This window comes from Sus scrofa, chromosome X (genome assembly GCF_000003025.6).
Source record: "Sus scrofa isolate TJ Tabasco breed Duroc chromosome X, Sscrofa11.1, whole genome shotgun sequence".
NCBI lineage: Eukaryota > Metazoa > Chordata > Mammalia > Artiodactyla > Suidae > Sus > Sus scrofa.
Genome location: NC_010461.5, coordinates 20,992,501 through 21,015,345, shown reverse-complemented (window position 1 = coordinate 21,015,345; position 22,845 = coordinate 20,992,501). Strand labels below are relative to the sequence as shown.

At 40.8% G+C, this 22,845-nt stretch overlaps 1 protein-coding gene across 1 annotated transcript in view; it reads right to left on the bottom strand.

The window, feature by feature from the left end:
• Positions 1-22,845, bottom strand: part of POLA1 (DNA polymerase alpha 1, catalytic subunit) — a 307,592-nt gene that overhangs the window by 48,920 nt on the left and 235,827 nt on the right. Inside the window, exon 36 of the mRNA XM_021080571.1 lies at positions 22,476-22,572. Coding sequence (XP_020936230.1) covers positions 22,476-22,572 — 97 coding nt within the window. The remainder of the gene's footprint in view (positions 1-22,475; positions 22,573-22,845) is intronic.

Sequence of the window (22,845 nt, the reverse complement as noted above, 5' to 3'; positions counted from 1 at the left end):
GCTACAAGAGTAAGAGAAATGAGGGAAGGGGCTGCAGTGGGGTGGGGGCAAACTGGAGAACTCAAGTTCTCTCTTAACCGCTTTAGCTGCTACTCGGCTCTAGCCAACTGCTGCCATTCAGGAATGTGGACCTAGTGTACCTAGATAGTGATTTTTGAAAGCTAGAGATGCGACCTTTTGTATAAAATCTCTGGTTTAGAAAATATTAGCAACTAATTGAAAATGGTAAATATTCTTCAGGCAAATTTACAAACATTTAGAGGTCACATTTAGGTGGCCCACAGCGGCTGCTCTGTGACCTCTAGTTTCCCAGCTACATTTCCTTCTCCAGGCATGTCCCACGCCTTAGGATACGCTTACCAACAAATGCACACAACTTCCTCCTCACTGTACCTCACAGGGAAACAGAAATGAAATTCAGTGTTATTTATTTACATGGATTACCACGCCCCAGTATTACAGTTATTTCTAGGTTACTAAAATATAACACTTAAAAAACACACATGGACTTCAAATGCTTTCACATAATAAATGACCCAAATGCCCAGAAAAGAAGAAAATGATACAGAAAAGTATATATTTTACTGTAATTAAAGAAAATATTTTTCTTTTTACATTGCTATTCCACTGGAAAATTACTGGAAATCTGGGGAAGAAATATAACGCTTTACATAAAAGTCATAGGTCTCTACTGATGAATGAGTTGAGATATTAAAACAAAACAAAACAAAAACCTAATTTGGAAAGCTTACTGCCAGAAAGCAAAGCAAATCTTTTAAATCTGGGGAGTTCCCATTGTGGCTCAGTGGTTAACGAACCTGACTAGGATCCGTGAGGACTCGGGTTCGATCCTTGGCCTTGCTCAGTGGGTTAAGGATCTGGCGCTGTTGTGAGCTGTGGTATAGGTGGCAGAATCAGCTAGATCTCCAGTTGCTGTGGATGTGGTGTAGGCCGGCAGCTATAGCTGCAATTCGACCCCTAGCCTAGAAACTTCCATATGCCACGAGTGTGGTCCTTAAAAAAAAAAAAAAATCTTTTAAATCTCCGGGTAATTTAAATACTGTACACTCAAAAGTCCACTACATTTCTTTCTTTCTTTGTCTTTTTGCCATTTCTTGGGGCACTCCCTCGGCATATGGAGGTTCCCAGGCTAGGGGTCCAATCGGAGCTGTAGCCACTGGCCTACGCCAGAGCCACAGCAATGCGGGATCCGAGCCACATCTGCCACCTACACCACAGCTCATGGCAACGCTGGATCCCTAACGCACTGAGCAAGGCCAGAGATCGAACCCACAACTTCATGGTTCCTAGTCGGATTCATTAACCACTGCACCACGACGGGAACTCCATTTCTTTCTTTCCTTTTTTCTTTTGGCTTTTTAGGGCCAAACCCATGGCATATGGACGTTATCAGGCTAGGGGTCGAACTGGAGTTACAGCTACTGGCCTACACTATAGCCACAGCAACGAGAGATCTGAGCCACATCTGTGACCTACACCCCACGCTCATGGTAATGCCAGGTCCCCAACCCAATGAGCAAGGCCAGGGATCAAACCCGCATCCTCATGGATACTAGTTGGATTTGTTTCCATTGTGCCACAACGGGAACTCTGAAAGTCCATTACATTGCAAAGGTTTCTCTACTGTAAATGAAAGCATACACAACTTTTTATTCCAAGTGTACCTAACTGTATTTTATTTTTATCATATACCCACCCCAAGGAACCAGCAGTTGCAGCCTTTTTATTCAGTTGATAATTCAAATATTGTTTCTAATACAAATATATGGTTTATCACGCTTATTTATCACTAACTTGGTACACTTCATAATCGCATTACAACCCCACTGTGTACTGAATACCACTTACAGTTCAAAGTACTCAAGATAAGCACTGTTACTTTCAAGAGAAGATTGGCAGTAATTAAAGGTCTTACTTAGTAGTTGTTGGTAACCACGTTTTTAAGGAGGTTAAAAAAAACAATAGAAAGTAGTATAGATATATTTAATTTGGTAATTGTGTTTTATTAATGAGATCTATTTTGGACATACTCTTTGGGGTTAAAACAAAGATGTACTAAACTGTTATCAGTGCGATGAAGCAGAGTGACATAGAAATATTTTGTAATTCATCAACGAGAAGCACAAAAGCATCTGTGGACTACATGGCATCAAACTAAATCATACCAGAACACTAATAATAATAATAATAATAATAATAACAACAACAACAATAATAAAAAGAACAATAGTACTTTGCACTTACCTCCTTCCTGAGGAATTTCAGAGTGCTTTTTATTTTATTTTATTTTATTTTTTTTTGTCTTTTTGCTATTTCTTTGGGCTGCTTCTGTGGCATATGGAGGTTCCCAGGCTAGGGGTCCAATCGGAGCTGTAGCCACCGGCCTACGCCAGAGCCACAGCAACGCGGGATCCGAGCCGCGTCGGCAACCTACACCACAGCTCACGGCAACGCCGGATCGTTAACCCACTGAGCAAGGGCAGGGACCGAACCCGCAACCTCATGGTTCCTAGTCGGATTCGTTAACCACTGCGCCACGACGGGAACTCCCAAAGTGCTTTTTAAACACGTTATTTTTCCTTTTTTGAACAAATAAGACAACTAAATCAAAGAGTAATAATGGTTTGCCCAAACCACAAAGTGAGTCAGCGGCAAACCAGGAATAGATTTTTCTAACTTGTTCAGTTTCCTGCAATTATATTGTGCAATGATTACTCTGTTAGAGTGTGTCTTGGATGTTACACCCAAGACACAGGTTACCTCCACATTTCATGGCGGCTTACTACCCCCTCCCCTAGCCTATTAATAACAGCAGCGTCTACAAACCCACACCACCAGCCAGCCTGCCTGCCGCTCCAGCAAGGGTCCCTTGGGGAGACAAGAGCAGAGTACACTACAAGCCTCTCAGCTGCCCCCACCTCCCCACCTTCAGGAAGCTGTCCACAGATGGCCCCCAGGAATATCAAGATATCATAAAGACCAGTAAAACCAAGTAACACATTTTGAGTGTTGGGAGAAATTCAAAGATGGCAAGGTCATTGAAGAACCAGAGCTGTGAACCACTAGAAATACCCACAAGCAAAATGGGCAGCTGCTACGATCTGCGTACAGGTTCTGGAGGGCAAGGAGTGGTCCGGGGCAGGTGGGCAGAGAAGAGTCTTCATGGGAAGTCAACTCTTTTTCTTTTTAGGGCCGCACCTGCAGCATATGGAATTTCCAGGCTAGGGTCTGAATTGGAACTGCAGCTGTTGGCCTATACCTCACCCACAGTAACACAGGATCTAAGCCACATCTGTGACCTACGCCACAGCCATAGCCACACCGGATCTTTAACCCACTGAGCGAGGCCGGGGATCGAACCTGCATCCTCATGGATACTAGTCGGGTTCTTAAACAGCTGAGCCACAACAGTAACTCCAACTCTGAGACTTTTTAATTCTTTCCACTAAAAGTATAGGATATCTGTTTGATTTACATAACCTAAAGGTCTGACGAAAGAAATTTCTAGCCTGGAATTTATGCCATCTCCTGAGGTGCACGGAATCACAGCCCAACACTATTAGGAATTATCAGGAAGTAAGTGGGTTACAGTGGGAAATCAAGTCCATGTGGAGTAAGGAGAGGGTAGGGGCTAACTGCTGCTAATGTGCAGATACACACGGGCAGAAAAAGTTCTACTGTGCAGTTAAGAGGGTACGATGGCAAATGAATAACAGAGAAAAGAGGATGGAGTCAGAAAAGTATTCTATAAACATCAACTATTCTATAAACAACAAAGTATTCTGCTTCCACTCTCACATGTTGAGAAACCAATTTCACATACTCTTTTTTTTTTTGTCTTTTGTCTTTTGTTGTTGTTGTTGCTATTTCTTGGGCCGCTCCCGCGGCATATGGAGGTTCCCAGGCTAGGGGTCGAATCGGAGCTGTAGCCACCGGCCTACGCCAGAGCCACAGCAACGCGGGATCCGAGCCGCGTCTGCAACCTACACCACAGCTCACGGCAACGCCGGATCGCCAACCCACTGAGCAAGGGCAGGGACCGAACCCGCAACCTCATGGTTCCTAGTCGGATTCGTTAACCACTGTGCCACGACGGGAACTCCCAATTTCACATACTCTTTATCAGGTTCCTATCATGAGCAAGTTGCTATACAATAACGTATCAAACAGTCCCTGTCCTCAAAGAGTTATAATGCACGAGGGTCAGCGCTTAAGAAGTGCAGGAGTTTGGGGAAGAAAGAGATGCCTTCCGGCTGGGAGGCCTCAAAGGATGACAAGAAAACCAACAGGGAGAGACGGCCCCGAGAAGGGGGATGCAGGAAGGGGAAGCCATGAGCTGGGGGAGGTGGCACCGTGGAGTCAAGGCCCGCCTGCACAAGGACCAGGGAGGAGTGGAAACGGCAGGTGCCATCGATGTGCTGTCTCATTCCTTTTAGGCACAAGTGAGTGATCTGAAACTCGACAGCCTGAAATAAGGCTGACTGGAGATTCTTTGCCAGCTCCAAGACCCCAACGCTGGAAATGGGGCCCCGCCACACTATTTCTCCCCACTGGAGACTCAAGGTAAGCCCAGCTATGACCGTGCTACAGGACATGGCCCTCCAATGCCTCTAGGGCTACCATCCCATCCCAGACCCTGTGGGTGAGAGGGAGTAAACAGCTGATCTACCAGGACCCAGCCAGCTGGGTCCAGAGGGAAGGAGATGATGACAGGAGGTGGGAAAGTTCCTTTCAATCTCAACTGTGGAGGCCCCTAAACGCCAAGGTTGGGAGTTTCCACCTCAATACTGCCAGTCACCCATCCGGTCTCTTTGAGGATTCTCTGCTCTCCAAGATGGCCCTTGCCTCCTTACATGATGCAAGTTAATGTTGAAAAAAAAAATGTGCTTTTATCACCAATTTTGTTGAAATGCATTTATTTCATCTTCTCTTTGCTCATTACCAAAAAACAGCTTCTTTGGGCTTTTCTTTAGCCCATTTCTCCCCCTTTATTTTCAAATGCATATTAGCTCATAGAGCACTATAAGTGAGTCTTTTATCTAGGAAATAATTCATGTGTTTGACTTCATTTCCTTTCTACTGTCTATTTAAATTGTTATCTAGATGCTACCCAATCTCCTTTTCTATATCAAAGTCAAACTTAATGCATATTTGACAAGAAGCAATATTAAAGTTTGAAGAGTTTCACTAACTCTGAGATTCTCAATACTGTAGGTGTATATCAGAGTCACAGTGGAGCTTTTCAAAGTACACAGACGCCGAGGCCCCACCCCAACCTACTTAATCAGATATCTGGTGGTACCATCTGGGCACCTGTCTTTTTTAAAAAAATTAATTAAAAAAAAAAAAAGGGAGCTCCCGTTGAGGTTCAATGGAAAGGAATCTGACTAGCATCCACAAGCAGCTTCGATCCCTGTCCTCACTCAGTGGGTTAAAGGATCCAGTGTTTCTGTGGTTGTGGTGTAGGCTGGTGGCTGCAGCTGTGACTCAACCCCTAAGCATGGGAACCTCCATATGCTGAGGGTGCGGCCCTAAAAAGACAAAAAAAAAATTAATTTTATTGAAGTATTGCTGATTTACAATGTTGTGCCAATATCTGCCATATAGCAAAGCAATCCAGTCATACATAAATTCTTTTTCACATTCTTTTCCATTATGGTTTATCACAACATACTGAATGCACCTCCCTTTGTTATACAGTAGGACCTTGTTTATCTATCCTAGACATAATAGTTTCCACCTGCTAATCCCAAACTCCCCAATCCTTCCCTCCCCCACTCCCTTTCTCTTGGTGGCCACCAGTCTGTTCTCTGTGTCTGTGAGTCTGTTTCGGGTTTCGTAGATATATTCATTTGTGTTGTATTTTAGATCCCACATGTAAGTGATATCATGTGGTATTTGTCTTTCTCTTTCTGACTTATTTCACTTAGTAGTAGGATAACCTCTAGGTTATCCATGTTGCTGTAAATGGCATTACTTCATTCCTTTTTATGGCTGAGGGAAACGCCCAGTCCTTAACCCACTGTGCTGAGCTGAAGACCGAATCTGTGTCCCAGTGCTACAGAGACACTGCCAATACTGTTGTGCCACAGCAGAAACTCCATGTAGACTTTTTAATGATGGCCATTCTGACTGGTGTGAGGTGGTACCTCATTCTCATTCTGATTTGCAATTCTCTAATGATTAGTAATGTTGAACATCTTTTCCCTTGAGTACTTGTCATTTTAAAAAGCATAAGAGTTCCCACTGTGGTGCAACGGGATTGGCAGGTTTTGATCCCCAGCCCAGCACAGTGGGTTAAGGATCTGACATTGTCACAGCTGCAGTTTAGGTCACAACTGCAGCTCGGATTTGATCCCTGACCCCAGGAACTGCATATACCGTGGGGCAGCCAAATAAATAAATAAATAAATAAATAAATAAATAAAAATTAAGAAGTGGAAAAGATGCGCCTTAGTTGTTGAGAAGTAATGCGCTAAAAGGTACATGATTAGGGAATTTGCTTTGGCCAAATTTCTGCACACAAACACAGCTATTTTTTACCCTCTCTAGAAAACAGGCAATAGTTATTACTGAATGCTTAATATCAATGGAACACACATCAAAGAGACATAAATAAACAAAACAGAAATGGTTTGTGGATATTTGTGTTTCAGGCCCTTCTATTAGTACTGGCAGAGAGAATTAAAGTCATCTTTTCTAATATTCTTCTGATGTGAATGCTATTTCAATAAATAAGAAAACTAAGAGAGTTTATCACGATTGATTTTAAGCTCCTTGAGGGTAGGAATCATGCCTTTTTCATATGGTAACCATCCACCAATTAAGAATGGATCATTTAAAACATGTCTGGTGTTGTGCTAGATGCTGGGGATACAAATATAAACACACACACAAAAACACGGTCAATGAGAGGCCATAGAAATCAATTCGGATAAAATAAAATGATTTGGATAAAGTGTTCTCTGAAACAATAAAACCAGCTGCCATTTACTGCATATTTACTAGGTGCCTTGCACTACTTTAGTCATTTTACGTATCACCATATTTTTGTATTATCCCATTTAACTTGGACCCTACGAGGCAGGCACTATTCTCATTCCAGCTCTACAGCGGAGGTGCACGGGGTACCTCACGTATGCCAAAGTTACTTGTCTAGCAAGAACTGGAAAGCAAAACTTGAACTGGCTATTCTGGTTCCAGAGTGCAGGCTTTTAATCACAACCCTATACTGCCTTTCAGGAGCCCAGGTCATCATCATCCCTCGTGCGCAAAAAATGCTAGCCCAGGAAGGAAGGAACAAACAACAAATATTTACAGAGCGCTCCCACAGTGCGCCCCAAACCCTTCTTCCTAAGACTCCTGAACACTACAGGCTAAAACCTATGATTGTTTGTATGATTCTTTAAAAGCTTAGGCAAAAACCAAATATTATCTTTCCTTCCACTTCAGTCATGGGGTCAGAAGTTAGGTTTCCATAGCTAACCCTTAAACAGCAGATTCCTTCTCTTTTCTGCTCCCCTAGTTCCAACGAGCTTACATCATCTGGGAGCCAAACTAAAAATGACATTTTTTTCAGGACACTGCTTCCAAGAATTTCCCACATGCCCTAGCATGTTACAGGGATGCCCTGCTGCAACGAGCAAGATATTTTCTTAGAATTAGGAGAGAAAGAGAGGCAAATCTAAGGATGATATTTCAGGTTGAAAGAAGGAAAAAAGTTGCCTGATTCAGGGCTAAGGGCTGTTGCCAACAGCTTGTTTTGTTCCCAAAGATCAGCACACAAAAGTTTCACAGAGCTGGAAGGAAAAGATTTGGATGCTAAGTTAGATGGGGGGTCGGGGGGAGCATGATTCCCATCATTCCTTTGGGAGCAGTAGAAAAATAACAAAACCTCTATAAAAGAGATGAGCAAGTCTGCTGTGAAAGGAATGACCCCTCACATATAGGGAAAGCAATTTGCATCTACAGATCTCATTGGTATAAACGACCTCCTTCAAAGAGTGAAAACCTCAATGGAAAGCCACTATATACCCATGAAAGGCTTTGCCGGCTATTTGTTGAGCTGTATACAGACTAACAAACAGGAGTGGTTAACCTGGCGCACCATGCACTATAGAGATATTTTTTTTAAGTAGGCTTAGTCAGCTAATCTTGTTGAGATTTCTCTCATACTACTGATTTCTTATTCTCAAAATAAATTAAGAGGCTTCATTCAAAATTCCCTGTGGTCTACCAGCTTGAGTTTGTTGGGTGTCTTTGATTGTCTCTTGTCTTTAGATTCCCTGCCTTGTCTCTTTAGATTTTGCTGTGCCCTTTGGTATTTCCCGTTAGTCCATGTCTGGAATAGCTAATTACATGGTAGCATAATTCCCGCCCGTACAACAAGGAACAGCAGAACCTTGCTAATTCACACCAATAACTGAAAGACTCCTGTGTAAGTTACTGAATTATGCAAATGAGCAGTAAGTGAAGAAAGATGATTCAAAATTGTATTTCATTCATTTATTTTGACAAGTGTAGTTTAGTCTTAATTATTTTGAAAATTTCTTTGTAGCATACTAATAAATTTACTGTGGCACATTTGTTAAAAGTGATAAAGGCTTTACTAAGAGAGACCAATGTGTGCTCTGGTGGATAATTTCCTGAAGACAGGCTCAATTCAGACACTCTTTTATCTTGGATTTCACTGACTTTTCAGCATCTTTTTTTTTGGGGGGGGGAAGACAATATATAATATACCAGGAAAACATACATAGGAATTATTTTAGCAGCAAACATTTACTCCATAAACAGGTCCTATGTATGTCTAAACTTTCATCACGATAATAGTAAAAAAAAAAAAAAAAAAAAAAAAAATTAACCATGCTTCAAGTAAAACATTTTTACGTTCTCTGGTCATAATGCTAAAAGGATTTTATTTTTATCTTCTAAATAAAACCAATTCAGTCTGCCATTCATCTCTTTTAATTCCTATTTCTGTTTTGTTTTGTCTTACCATACTTCTTTCTTCTTTTAAAGTTAAAGATGTCTGTTTTAAGATAAGTGGATATATCACAGTATGTAACATTTTCATGTCAAAATACTTACATTATTATATCTGAGTTAAATTATTTAAGATAGGAAAACACTTTGATACACTTCTGACAGATGTATCTTGGAGGATAGAGTCAACTTCTTTCAAAGCGGCACCACTGGTTACAGGGGGGAGTGAAGAGCGAACAGCCTTCCAGCTTCCAGTCTTGGGTTGAAAGCTTCACATAGACTAGCCTCTCATTAAGTGCTTTTCCAGTAAACTTTCAGTTCAGATAGGTTTTAAAAATCATCATGTGTTTGTCAAACGAGGTTCTTTGATTTACAAAAGCTTGATCAGTAATAGAGCACTTAAAGAATAGTAGGAAAGAAAGCCAAAACTTAGTCTCAAACTGCATGCCAGTGTCCATGCCTATTACAATCTCACCCTCTTTTTTTTTAATGGCTGCACTGGTGGCAGATGGAGGTTCCCAGGGTGGGGGTCGATTTGGAGCTGCCGCTGCCAGCCTACACCACAGCCACAGCCACGCAGGAGCCAAGCTATGTTTGCGACCTACACCTACACCACAGCTCACAGCAATGCTGGATCCGTAACCCAATGAGCAGGGCCAGGGATTGAACCCACATCCTAATGGATACCAGTCGGGTTCGTAACCTGCTGAGCCACAACGGCAACTCCTCGCCCACTCTTCGAGGCCCAATTCAGGTGTCACTTCCACCTGGAATCCTTCCCGGAGCTTCGTGCAGAGATCCCACTGCACTTCACACCATCTTGTGTTAGGGTTATCGGCCTTCAGGTTGAGCTTTCCCTACTCAATCGAGAACAGAGCAGCTGGACACAGTGGAAAGAAGGCTAGGCTACCTCAGGGTCATTTCCTCTTCTTCAGGTTGTTTTGTCATCTGAAAAATTTTATCTGATGGTATTTTATCAGCCATTTTATTTAATGGGAAACGTAAGAGATAATGGACATGAATGTTCTCCATGAAATACAAAGTCCTATAAAAAGGAGGTGCTTAGAGGGTGGGTGCATGAATAAGAAAATGACAAGCAGTATTATTACCTCTAAAGCAGGACCCAGGTCTTGCTTATCCCTAGGCCCTTTACCCATCACACAAGGCAGAGACTCAACAAACACTCAACGAATGATTTGGGGGCGGAGTAAGAAGCAAGGAAACAGTGAAAACTAGACTTACACACGGACCTGGTTTTGTAATCTTACTTGTGAGTTAAATTTTACAATAATTTCTTAAAACAAGAAAAGTACACCAGTGTCTAACATTAGCCTGCAAACCTATCTTTTCGTCAGCACAGCTGATTTAAGCCTTAAGCTCTAAGGGATGGTGCTAAGGCCAACAGGTTTCCCAGGGCCTTTACATGGGGAGAGCGCAATCAATGTTAATTCAATTGAACTCAGTAACAGACTACTAATTCCGCCTAGTTATTGTCTCACTGGCCACAAGGTAAGAGAATGCTGATGTGTCTGAATAAATTCGTGGCAACTCTAAAAAGAACTACTCTAAGAATGAGTCAAATTGATGGGGGGAGCTTTCTTTGTGTATGAGATTTAGCATTTATTCTATCAACATGATAGGGCAACATAAAGTAATCAACAGGCACTGACTAATCACATGCAAATCAACAGCAAATCTGGGCCTGGGGCTACTGAGTAAATGTAGATATCACAAGGACACAATTCAACTTCAAGAGTTATGGCTGATGTCCTTAAGTAACTCTGAAAAACTTAAAAGAATTACGGAGGATAACGAAAACATATGCCAATTTCTATGAAAAGCAAGAAAGCAAAGCAAATCAAAACCAAACAAAAAACCCCAGTCAGTTTAAACATTAAGTCAGGTTAAAAATCAAATCTGCACAGTGAGCAGAAAGGCAAGGACTAAGCAAAAACACTTAACTTTTAACCATTAAAGGCTCTTCTGGTGTGGCATATACAATTAGTAAAAATAAATAAATAAATAAATAAATACATCAAACAAAAGATTAGGAAGATAGATGAGAGGCAAGTGTTGTCTCGCATAAGCATGCAAAGGGGCATAAACACTTTCGAGGAGAAATGCTATCATAAACAGAGTTAAGGAAAATAAGAAATGACGGAGACATTATATTCTGGGTTAAGTAAATGAGCCAAGATTCTCAAGAGGAAAAGAATATGCAACTCAAAAATAATCCCTAACTACTAGAGAAAAATACCAGAGTCAGACTAAACCTGTTTAAACCCCAAATATCTCTGCGAGCATGAGACAATTCTGGGTGACTCTAAATTCTCTAATTTCCTTGAAGCAAATGCGGCTGGCGTTGTCACATCTTTCACTTACTTTTTTTTTTTAAGAGTCACATTTGTTACAAATTTTAAATGGTACTAAAAAAGTCACAAGGTCAATAACTGATAAAACCACCAAGGGTGCTTCTTTAGGAAGATTTAAGAACAAAAAAAAAAAGGAATGTCATATGCTTCTAAGACTAGAGACCTTTTAATGTTTAAAGTTGCATTTTGAAAAGAAGTAACTGTTATACATCTTAAGTGGCTGATTCAATACATTTCTAGCAAAAAGCATTAATTTTGAGGAGAAGAAAATTTAGTGTAACTGTAACTCCAAGCGCTTTATTTAGGTCATGTTAGAGCAGATTATTAGATGTTACACATATATTGATAATTTAATATTCCTGAAACTCAGAGTACATTCTATCTTGATACTTAAAGAATCTATTCTCTTCTCTGCCATGAGTATTATAAGCCTTTTCCTCCTAATTAATCTGCAATTAATTCAACCAACCTCCAATTAGTCTTCTACAACATTACCCTACTTAGACAATAGAGCAGCCTCTAGATCGGGTTTTAAACCTGGGCTAAAATAGACTCCTACAGACCAAAAATGGTTCTGGGATTTCTCTTTGTAGTGTAATTTAGATGTCATATCTAATTTGCTGTCATGACTATTGTTTCACTGTGCAATTTGTATGTCGCTTTGAATGGTGAAGGCATCATAGCTTTATTGAATTAAACCTTCTGTCTTTATTTAGGGTCTGATGTTACATGTTTGTGCGTGTATGTTTATGTCTCAAAAGCTCCTTTTGGCATCAAGTAATAGCAGAAAAGGATTATGTGCTTTTGATATGTTTGCTCCTATCTTAGTAAACATAAACACAAACTGGGGGAAAAAAGCCCTCTTCAAAACGAACTTTAAATAATAATGATATTATTATTATTTTAAAGACTGAGATAGCTAAATAAACAAGCCATTCGTATTTCAGAGTTAGAGAAGGCCTGGCTGTCCTGTAACCTAAATTGCCTTGTCAAGTCTATTAAACAATTCTTTCCTCAGAACTGCCCTTTTCATTGACTTTTTTCGTGATGCTACCTCAAAGAAAAAATATTCTCACCACAATGCCATAAACACAAAGAAATTCAAATACTCCCTGGCTTTAACCCATAAGGAACAAAGGCCATCTTAACCTATATTGCAATACTCAGTGTGCTGGTCTGTTTGTAACTGTTCTTCTTGTCCTGGCCTTTGTGTTCAAGCTTGAAACTAAAGTTAGGATTAAGACTAATCATGGAAAGCCTTCCAGTAGACCACTGGAATAGCCTTTTAAGTAATTTTTAGTGCATGAAATTTCATAAAGTTTTTACTAGATAATTACACTTCCTGATTTTGTAATTAGTGGAAGTACATGCAATTACATAATAATTATGATAGTAATTACGTAATTAAGATGTATAATTATGTAGTAAAAAACATCATGGAAATAAAACCATCTACTGTGTAAGCACAATACATTTTAAAAGTAAATTCACTAGCTCAACTGTTTAAAAATACTTTTCTTCAAAATAAAGTGATTAGCTCACATTATGGTCTAACTGCTTGAAAATTGTTTAGTATTTCTTCCCTCATTGGTGACAGACGAATATATTTTTAAGTATATGAAAAAATCTTATCAGGTTCCCCCCCCCACCCTGCCGGCTCTCAACACTGAGAAAATGACAATATGTTTTGCAAATGAAGACCATCAACCACAGCATCATCGCCTAGATAATGCCCTTGTCTGTGCTGTTGTACTTGTCAATACAAAAGGGACAAGGAAGCTGTCCATTGAAAAGATGTACTAGGAAAGGATTTTATAAAACTCGTAACACATCTGTTATCACAGCACGCTTTTAAGTCCATTTCTACATAAAAGTGCAAAACTTGAGTGCGTACTCACAGAAATGGGCTTAAAGAAAAGACACGTTATTAGAACCACAAGTTTGTCACCCAACTACATGGCAACTTTCATACACAACTTTCACCATCCTAAAGACGATGACAGAAAATATGCAGACAAGATACCTCCACTTATGGGAAAGCAACTCTTGTGACAATTTCCTGGAAAATGTAGTTTCTCTTCTGTCACACTGTAAAGTCATCTTTAGTTAAACAACTAAACAAAAACAAAACTGGCAGTATTGAGAGGGAAAAAGCAAAGCAGTACGAAGGGGCTCTGGGCTGCCATAGAAAACAGCAACTTTGTCATTCTTGTACTAAGCATAAAAAGAGAACAGAAAAGTCAGCAACAGCAGGAAAAGAAAATTCCAAAGTGAACTTTGTAGTAGCAAAATTAAAAAGGATCTGGTATTCATTTCAAAAAAAAAAAATCAAGTTCAGTGCTCTGAAATCTTTACAAATATGCTAAATCAATGTTGTAATGAGGCCCAGAATGTGGTGCCTGGGTCAGACCCTACTCTGGGCATATACAGAGTGGCCCTTGTATGAAGTGGGTATAGAGCTACATTCCTATTTTCTCTTTTATAAGCCACTCATCTGGAGAAGCTGAAAGCTATTTTGAAAATCCTAATTTACTTCTCCCTTGTTCCTTCTAGTTAAGAAGAAACAAAGTGGAAGAACTCATGCTTTCTTGCTTCCCCCCCTTCTCCTAGCTCTTCTCAGGCTCCTACATTTTTAAGCTTAATTGCAGAATATATTTCAAAAGATCAGGCTGTCATGCCGTTTCTACCTCAAACCTGGGTAGGCCTTCTCTATTCCACCCATTTGTCATTTTAAAGTTTTGCCAAAAGCACAGCCCCAATCAGTGCATGAATAGAATGGGCCTAGGCTTTAGTTATTAAGAAGGGAGAGTAGCTGGAATCAGTGCTTCTCAAACTTTAAAATGCCTAGGATCACCTGGGAATCTGGTTAAAATGCAGATGCTGATGTAGTACGCGGGGAGGGCCTGATATTTTGCATTTCTAACAAGTTCCCAGGTGATGTCTGTGCTGCCAGTATAACCCTTTGAGTAACAAGGCCTTAGGTTTGACCTGGAAAAAAGTGCATGAAGAAAAAAACCTGACCTTGGTTCACTGGTATGTTACTTTCTCTCTCAACTGCTAAATTACTGGAATCATTTTCCAAGTTGAAGAAAACATTTTTTTTCTGGTAAATTTCAGTTCTTATAGTTAGTTTCTTGTTATAAAAGCAGAGCATGCTCAGATCATATGAAGGAGAAAATAAAAATGATCTATAATCCACTCATAGATAACGGCTGTAAACAATTCTAATGTTTCTGACTAATTTTTCCACCTTGCATATAAACTACAAACTAGAATTATAATGGTTACTCAGTTTTGAACTTTAACCTTATATTGTTAGTATTTCTCTAAGTCATTAAAGATTGAAACTATGTAATATCTAACAGTAGTAACACTCACTCTCCCAAAGCTGAGGATTCATGTGAGCCCTTGTTTTCTATCAGAAACATTTTCTGTGTTTCTACAATCACCTCCCAATCATAAAGTGTTCTGAACTGCCACGTTTGAGTTTCCTATGATAAAAATTCACTTGCAGTAATCAAAGGAGCAGTTTTAAAAAAAAAACAACAAAAAAAATTCCCAAACCTCAAATCATTTTTTATTTGAAAGAAAATGAAACAAAAGGAAAATGGACTTTAAGCTGCCCATTTCAATCTGTTTCGCTAACGAAAATTGTTTTTCACAATTATAACAGACAGAATCAGTGCTTAAGTGAATTTCTACTTTTTATATTTGGTAGGTATGAATTGTTCTGTGTGTGCTCTACTCTTTATTAGTCATTAAAAACAGAGAAAGGGTTTATTTCTAAAATTCAGTGGAATAACCCCCGAGTTTTAAAAAGTGATATAAGAGGAGTTCCCATTGTGGCCAGCAGTAATGAACCCAACTAGCATCCATGAGGATGCAGGTTCGATCCCTTGCCTCACTTTAGTGGGTTAAGGATCTGGCGTTGCCGTGAGCTATGGCGTAGGTCACAGACATGGATCAGATCTGGCATTGCCCTGGCTGTGGCGTAGTCTGGCAGTTGTAGCTCCGATTTGATCCCTAGCCTGGAAACTTTCACATGCCACTGGTGCGGGCCTAAAAAGACAAACAAAACAAAACAAAAAAGTGATCTAAGAAATGGACCAGACGGGTTTTCTGACGTAGCCTTCTTTTTTAATGCATTGTGAGGCTTTCACAAAGTTAATTCTAAGAATGTCTACTGGCTCAGAGAGGCCTCCAGCAGCTCTCAGCTACTTTTATTTTAGTACTTCTAGCGATGCTATCTCTCTCTTGCTTTCGACTTAGCAGTTCAGGAAATACAAGAGAAAGCCTTAACAATCGAAAGGGACCTATCTTAGGATCCTCAGAAATCTTCCAATTTCTGAGTTCCCACTGTGGTGCAATGGGATCAGCCTCTTGGGAGCACTGGGACACAGGTTTGATCCCTGGCCCAGCACGTGGGTTAAGGGTCCAGAGCTGCCGCAGCTGCGGCTTAGGCTGCAACTGTGGCTCGGATCTGATCCCTGGCCTGGGAACGCCATATGCCACAGGGCGGCCAAAAGAGAAAAAAGAAAGAAAGAAATCTTCAAATTCCCATATTCCCTAAAGCATACACTTTTCCCCATACGACTCTTATTTTCTGGCAAAAACAAAATCAAAAACAAAAACAAGGCAAAACGAACCCAAAAAACCCAAGGCACTGTTTTAGACTCCCTGAGCTTTTCAGTACTAGCTGCTGTCTCTCTTTTGGGTCCCCATTTTCCATGAAGTTAATACAATCATTTCCACTTCACGAGTGTAAGTATTTGGCTGACGGACCCTGTGGCAGTGTGGGAGAGGGGCAGTCACCCGGGTGTGCTCACTAGTAAGTGACTTGACATTCTTTTGATACAATTCAAATTTGGCATCAGCAAAATGAGAGCTACAATGTCACTTGTCTTCAGTATCACTCTCAAAGAGTTGAAGTGACAGACGTTACATCTGAAAATGTCAAAGAACTTTAATGACTTAATTTATCGCGCACCTGAGTCATGCAAGCAACGCAGGAGGTTGTAGAACTTTACCGCACACTGCCCTCCGTTCATGGGCAGAACTGCCTGCTAGGACTCACGCTCCTCCACGGTTTTTAAAAGGGCTTGTGTGATCTAATTTTGCACTAAGAATTCATTCCACAAATATTTTAGTGAGCTGGCTCCCATGAGCAAAGCAAAGGTCAACAAGGTACAGCCCTTTGCCTCAATGAACTCAATGGAAGAGAAAGTCGTAACATTCAGGACAAATCCTATGAGAAGGGAGCTTACAGGGTGCTATGGGCACCCAAAGGAAGCAAGCTTCTATCACATTCACTTTCTTCATCAATATAACGGGGCACGAGCCAGTACTACCTCATAGGGCTGTTGTGAGGACCTGTGTGAGACCTCTGAAAGGGTGATGGGAAACTCTAAAGTAACTTACATGCGGTCAGCCCACTCCTGGTGACACTAATGGAAACAACAGCTGTCGACAGACATTACCATCAGGCATAAGAGAAAAAAGAGCAGCGGTAACAAGCAATGGAAAAGTTTAAGAAAAAACTGGCAATGTAAGCAGGTGAGAACAAAGCTGGAGCTCTCACCAGGCTGAGAGGAGTGAGGAGCACAGACTCCCTGACACGGGCAGCCCAGCAGGCAGTGCCCTCAGGCCGCCCATGACCCTTTGCAAGAAACGGGGTGACCTGAAGCATGGTCCTCTAGGCCTGAAAGGACACTCCTGAGAAACTGGGCTTCCTCACAGAGGCTTTTCAAAAGTCCACAGTTAAAGCAGCATTCTTCTGCTAACACTGACGGCTGTAGCTAGAATTCCTTTCTTCAACATGGAGTCCTAAATCCGGGTGTTCCTACTCTGGCAGAGACAACTGCAACATGTTCAAAAGGGTTAATGGAAAAATTCACCAAGAAGACCATCTGTTCTGGGCTGAACAAATTCATAGTGAAGGGGGGCTGAAGTCCTAACCTCCAATACCTCAGTATGTGACTGTATTTGGAGATAGAGCCTTTAAAGGGGTAATTAAGCTAAAACGGACACAGGCGCAGAGGGAAGGCCATGTGAAGACCGGGAGAAAATGGCCACCTACAAGCCAAAGAGAGAGGGCGCAGAAGAAACAACCCTTCGGAGTTCCCGTGGGGCACAGCAGGTTAAGGATCTGCCGCTGTCACTACAGCGGCACAGGTTTGATCTCTGGCCCAGAAACTTCCACATGCAGCAGGTGCGGCTAAAGAGAGAGTGAGAGAGAGAGAAAAAAAGAAGCAACAACTCTTCTGACACCTTGATCTCCGACTGCTGGCCTCCAGAAGAGTCAGGAAATACATTCTGCTGTTTAAGCCACCCGTCTGTGGTACTGCTGTGGTGGGAGTAGCAAACTAATTCACCATCCTACCACAAACAGCTGACACAGAGTAAGAGGAGATAAGCACATAATAAGAAAGAACAGGAACAGAAAAAAGGGGGTTTTGGTTTTTTTGGTTTTTAGGCATAAGGAAAGATCAAACACTAGGATGAAAATGCAATTTGTGTTCAAAAGAATGACAAGCCACAGACTGGGGTAAAATATGTGCCAAAGACACACTTGATAAAAGACCGTTATCCAAAATATACAAAGAACTCTTAAATAAGAAAACAAACAACCAGCTTAAAAAAATGGGCCAGACACCTCACCAGAGAAGATATACAGATGGCAAATAAGCATATGAAAAGATGATTCATGTCACATGCCACCAGGGAAATGCAAGTTACAACACTGAGATACCACTATACACCTATTAGAATGGCCAAAGTCTGGAACTGTGACAACACCAAATGCTGGGGAGGATGTGGAGCAAGGGGAGCACTTGTTCACTGTTGGTTGGAAAATAACACGGAACCACTTTGGGAGTCAGTTTGTCAGTTTTTTAAAAAACATGAAATAAAATAAAATAAAATAAACATCACATGACCCAGCAATTACATTCTGTGCTATTTACCCAAAGGAGTTGAAAACTTATGTCTACACAAAAACCTGAGCATGGATGTTTACAGTAGCTTTATTCAGAGCTGCTAACACTTGGAAGCAACCAAGATGTCCCTCAGTAGGCGAATGGATAAAGGAACTGTGGTACATCCAGACAATGGAATATCACTTAGAGCTACAAAGAAAGGAGCTAGCAAGGCACAAAAAGAGGAAACAGAATGCATCTGACCAAGTGAAAGTAGCCAATCTGAAAAGGTTACATACTGAATGATTCCAATGACATGACATTTTGGCAAAGGCAGTACTGTGCAGACAGGAAAAAGATCAGTGGTTGCCAGGGTTAGTGGGGCGGGGGAGCGATAGGTAAGGGCACAGAGGATTTTTAGGGCAGTGAAGCTTATCCACATGACTCTGTAGTGGTGGATACATGTCATCATACATTTGTCCAAACTCGCCTGATGTCTAACATCAAGAGTGAATCCTAAGGTAAACTGTGGACTGAGGGTGATAATGAGGTGTCGCTGTGGGTTCTTCAATTGTAACAAATGTCACACTCTGGTGGGGGATGAGGATCATGGGGGAGGCTGCGCGCGGGCGGGGCAGAAGGTACACAAGAAATCTCTGTACATTCTGTTCAATTTTGCTGTGAACCTACAACCGCTCTAAATAATATAAAGTCACCTTAAAAAAAAAAAAGGCAGTTAGTGGATCTCTTTCTTTAATTCTGTCCTAAATGGACTCTTAGGCTTCTCCAGGGCAGGGGGCATGGGTCATCTTTGTTCCTCTGACATCTCGGATGGCATGCATCAAATAACAGGGAATATATATGAACTGTTTTTGTTGTTGCCGAATTAAAAAAAAAAAAGGCTCAGTTGAGAAGCGAGAAACCCTTTCTTCCACCTTTATTTTTAAGCAGACTTAATTCAGACAATTGGGCAGAGATTTGAACTGACTCATGTCTCCCTCAAACAGTTCACTTAGCCCTACTCAGGCCGAAGTCCCCATGGGATAAGGCAGTCAAATGGGACCATTATGTGCTGCCATCATGGAAATGGATTTTTTACTTCATGTGTTGCCACTATGTTCCTCTAAAACTTCTTTTGCATCTATTATGCCATCTGTGTACATTCTGGAGCAGTTAAAGTAATAATGCCAAAGTCCCGCAGAAATAAGATTTTTAAAATGTTATGTAGTTACAGTGAATATGCAGCAAATACGTCACCAAAGTGAATAACAGTCCCTTACCGTTTTAAAGGAAAGGGAAAAATACCAAATGGGGTTAATTCACATTATGGACTAATGGCCTGTAAACCTTCGTTTGAAAAGCAAAGCACACGAAAAAGCTTTGACAAGAGCTACTTTTCACCATAAAAATAAATAAACCTCTTTCAAATAATTTGTATGTGTTTTTTCCCCCCAAGTCAAACTGCCAAGTTTCAAAGAGGAATTAAAAACCACCATCCAGTTACAACCCTTAAAATATGGGCTTTATAATGGAAATGGTAAAACTATCTCAGCGAAGGAAATGTTGCTAGGTATCACCAGTAAAGGAGAGTCTATGGTAAATACTTCACACGCCAGTTCCAGGGCACTTGTTGACAGACGATACTTAGATTCCATTCTCAATAATATAACTGTGTGTAACGACTGTCATTTTTCACAGGAGTTTTGATGTTAACATCTATTGGTGTTCTGGCCTTGGTCCAAATTGAATAAATATATTTGCTCTCTGGATCCCACAGATTTTCAATTCGTTTTAAACGCAAATCTCCCTTGAACAGCAAATCAGAAGAGAGTGTTTCACTCCAACTTATAAAGTAAGAAATGAATGTTATATATGTCACATTAATTTACACTAAGTTTCCCCTGGAACTGTTAGCCTCAGGGCTTAAGAATATTCTTGTTCTCCTATTGTTCCCTAGGAATTACAACCTGTGTCAATTCTTTTATACTTAGAAACGGTTCAAATGATGTTTTCAGATTTGCCTGGGGAGGACTTTCTAAGAAGGCAGGCTTCCCAAACTCTATCCTCCACCTTTCGAACTAACAATTTCTAGGTTCAGGATCCATAGATCTGGATTTTTATATGCCACCAGGTGACTCTTAGGAAAGAGCTTATTACTATTAAATGTCACTGGTTAGGAAACTTCTGCTCCTGGACCATGAATAATAAGCATGACCCAGCGTTTCAGTTTATATCCCACCACTAACAAATACCCTAACACAACTCAGCATTACCGGGTGATCTGAAAATGCCCAGAACAAGTAAATTTCCACTACTCCACTCAATTCTAAACTGCAATTTAGGAGTAATAAATAAGCAAAAGATCAAAGGAAAAATATTTTCACTAATTAACACTCCATAAATAAAACAAAAAGGCACTTGAAACATTTCGTGAAGTTCCTTGTGTCAGACATCCATTTTGCATCCTTCTTTTGGTTTTTTCCTTTAGCCTTTTGACATGTAAAAGAACAAGTCAAAGATTCACTCCGTGCTGGCCCTGAACTCCAGGACAGTGTTATTTATTAGAAGCAAATGACAAAAAAGTGTCCCAATTCTTCAACTGGTGAAACGGAACCATAGTAAATACTGTGATGCTGTCAGCACTTTTCCCCTTTTGCCAAGCAAGTGTCTTCCAAGTGGCTACTCAGTTCTCTCCTCTTTTCTGGGAGAACGACATACACTCCTTCAGCCTCTCTAAAAAAGACTTCTACAAGTCTCCAAGAGTCACAGGACTTTTGGAAAATGGCTGATCATGCAGCCCTTCTGATAAGAACTTTGGAAATATCTGGAAGATGAATCTACCCCTTAGGACTCTATGAACATGTAGGGAACAATCTGGATTCAGAAAGAAGTTCAAGGGGATCGAGCTCTAATATACAGGTACCCAGAAAGGGGTAACAAACCCAAGAGAAATACACAATGCACTCATCACAGAGTCAGTACCGATTCTCTAAACGCCTTTAAGCAAAGGTCCTCGGGGCTGAAACAGAAAAAGCTATTGTTGATACTGCAAATAAACATGGACTAGATGCCACCCATGAATGAAAGTTCAAAGAGCTTTTAATAACTGAAGGAATTTTTTCTTTATATAAATTTTACTAATCCACAGAAAATACCAACACTGAAAGATAAGATACTAATACCCGAACAACTCCCCCATTAGTCGTAAAGTGTTTTATACCCAAGGAGAGAAAAACCAAGTTAGTTAAGGCCTTAAAAAAAATAACTTCCAGACTATCTTTGTAAATGGAAGAATCAAAGTCATTTATGACTAGAGCTGAAAACAGTTAAGACCACATCGAGGGCACGCGATTCTTATGTGAGGAAATCCAGCAGTATGCGTAGTTCCATATGCCCTTGAGGTTGTCTCCAGCCATAGTATCTACCAACAAAATGCTGAATTGATATTCATTGACGAACAACATCAGCACTCCGTAGGTAACTAATAAGAAAACTGTGTAATAGTGCCTTTTAAAATTTTTTACAGGTAGTGGAAAAGTTGTCACTGTGATTTTCAGGTAGGAGAAAAAAACAAACATGCACCTGTCATGACATTTTCAAATAAAGTTATGTAACAAAGCTTTTCTCAGACCCCTGAAGGCCCACAGCGCCTGCAGGTGTTGTGTGAGGCTTACAGGCAGCACCTGATCACCTGGGCTGAGGCGCCTATGCGCGCTCTCTAAGGATGGAGTCAATAAAAGAACTCCACCCCAGCCCTCTCTCTCAAAATGAACCTAGGCTTTTAGTGAACAGCAGACACACTCCAGGTCTATTTTTTTGTGGTAATATCTGGTTTTTGTAGGTCCAATGATCACGTTGCCTATGCTTACTTTATTACAATTACTAAACCCTACAGAAAATAGCATTTTCAAAATATAGCATTGAAGGAGTCCTTTTTGTACTGTTCCTCCTCCAAAGCCCCGCTTTAATAGAGAACAATGTGAGACAGGCTGTGGGGGCCAAAGCTGGGGATTCCTACACCACCGCCCCTCATGCAGGGTATGGCTGTGCTCACCACGACCCCCACGGCCTGCTTCTGAGACAGCAGTGTGATGCTGGGTGAACAGCCTGACACAGTAGGTCTGGCTTTTATGATGCAAATTTCCACTTTAAACTCAAAGGTAATTACAGTATTTTAACGTACCTTTCTCATGATCGGTAATAAGTTTCTCCAGTGCAGAGTCCACATCAAAAATGTACCGGTAAAAGCACAGCTGGGTGTACAGGGACTTGTCAGAATACTGCAATATAACAGAAAATAAATGAATACTACTATTGGGGAGGGGGGAGCCATGGCGATCACTCAATGAGTGTATTCCCTCATTTCAACTTCCATATCAGGCAGCTTTTTTCATTTTTTTTTAAAAGGGAGGTAAGAAGAAGAGACTCATACTAATGGTTTGTCCCTCTCACACAGCTTACATACCTTTCATAATTCAGAATAAATCCTGCCACTTTGATCAGAGATTACTACTTGCGAAGCTACGGACTGATTACCCCTGCTGTCAAAAAAA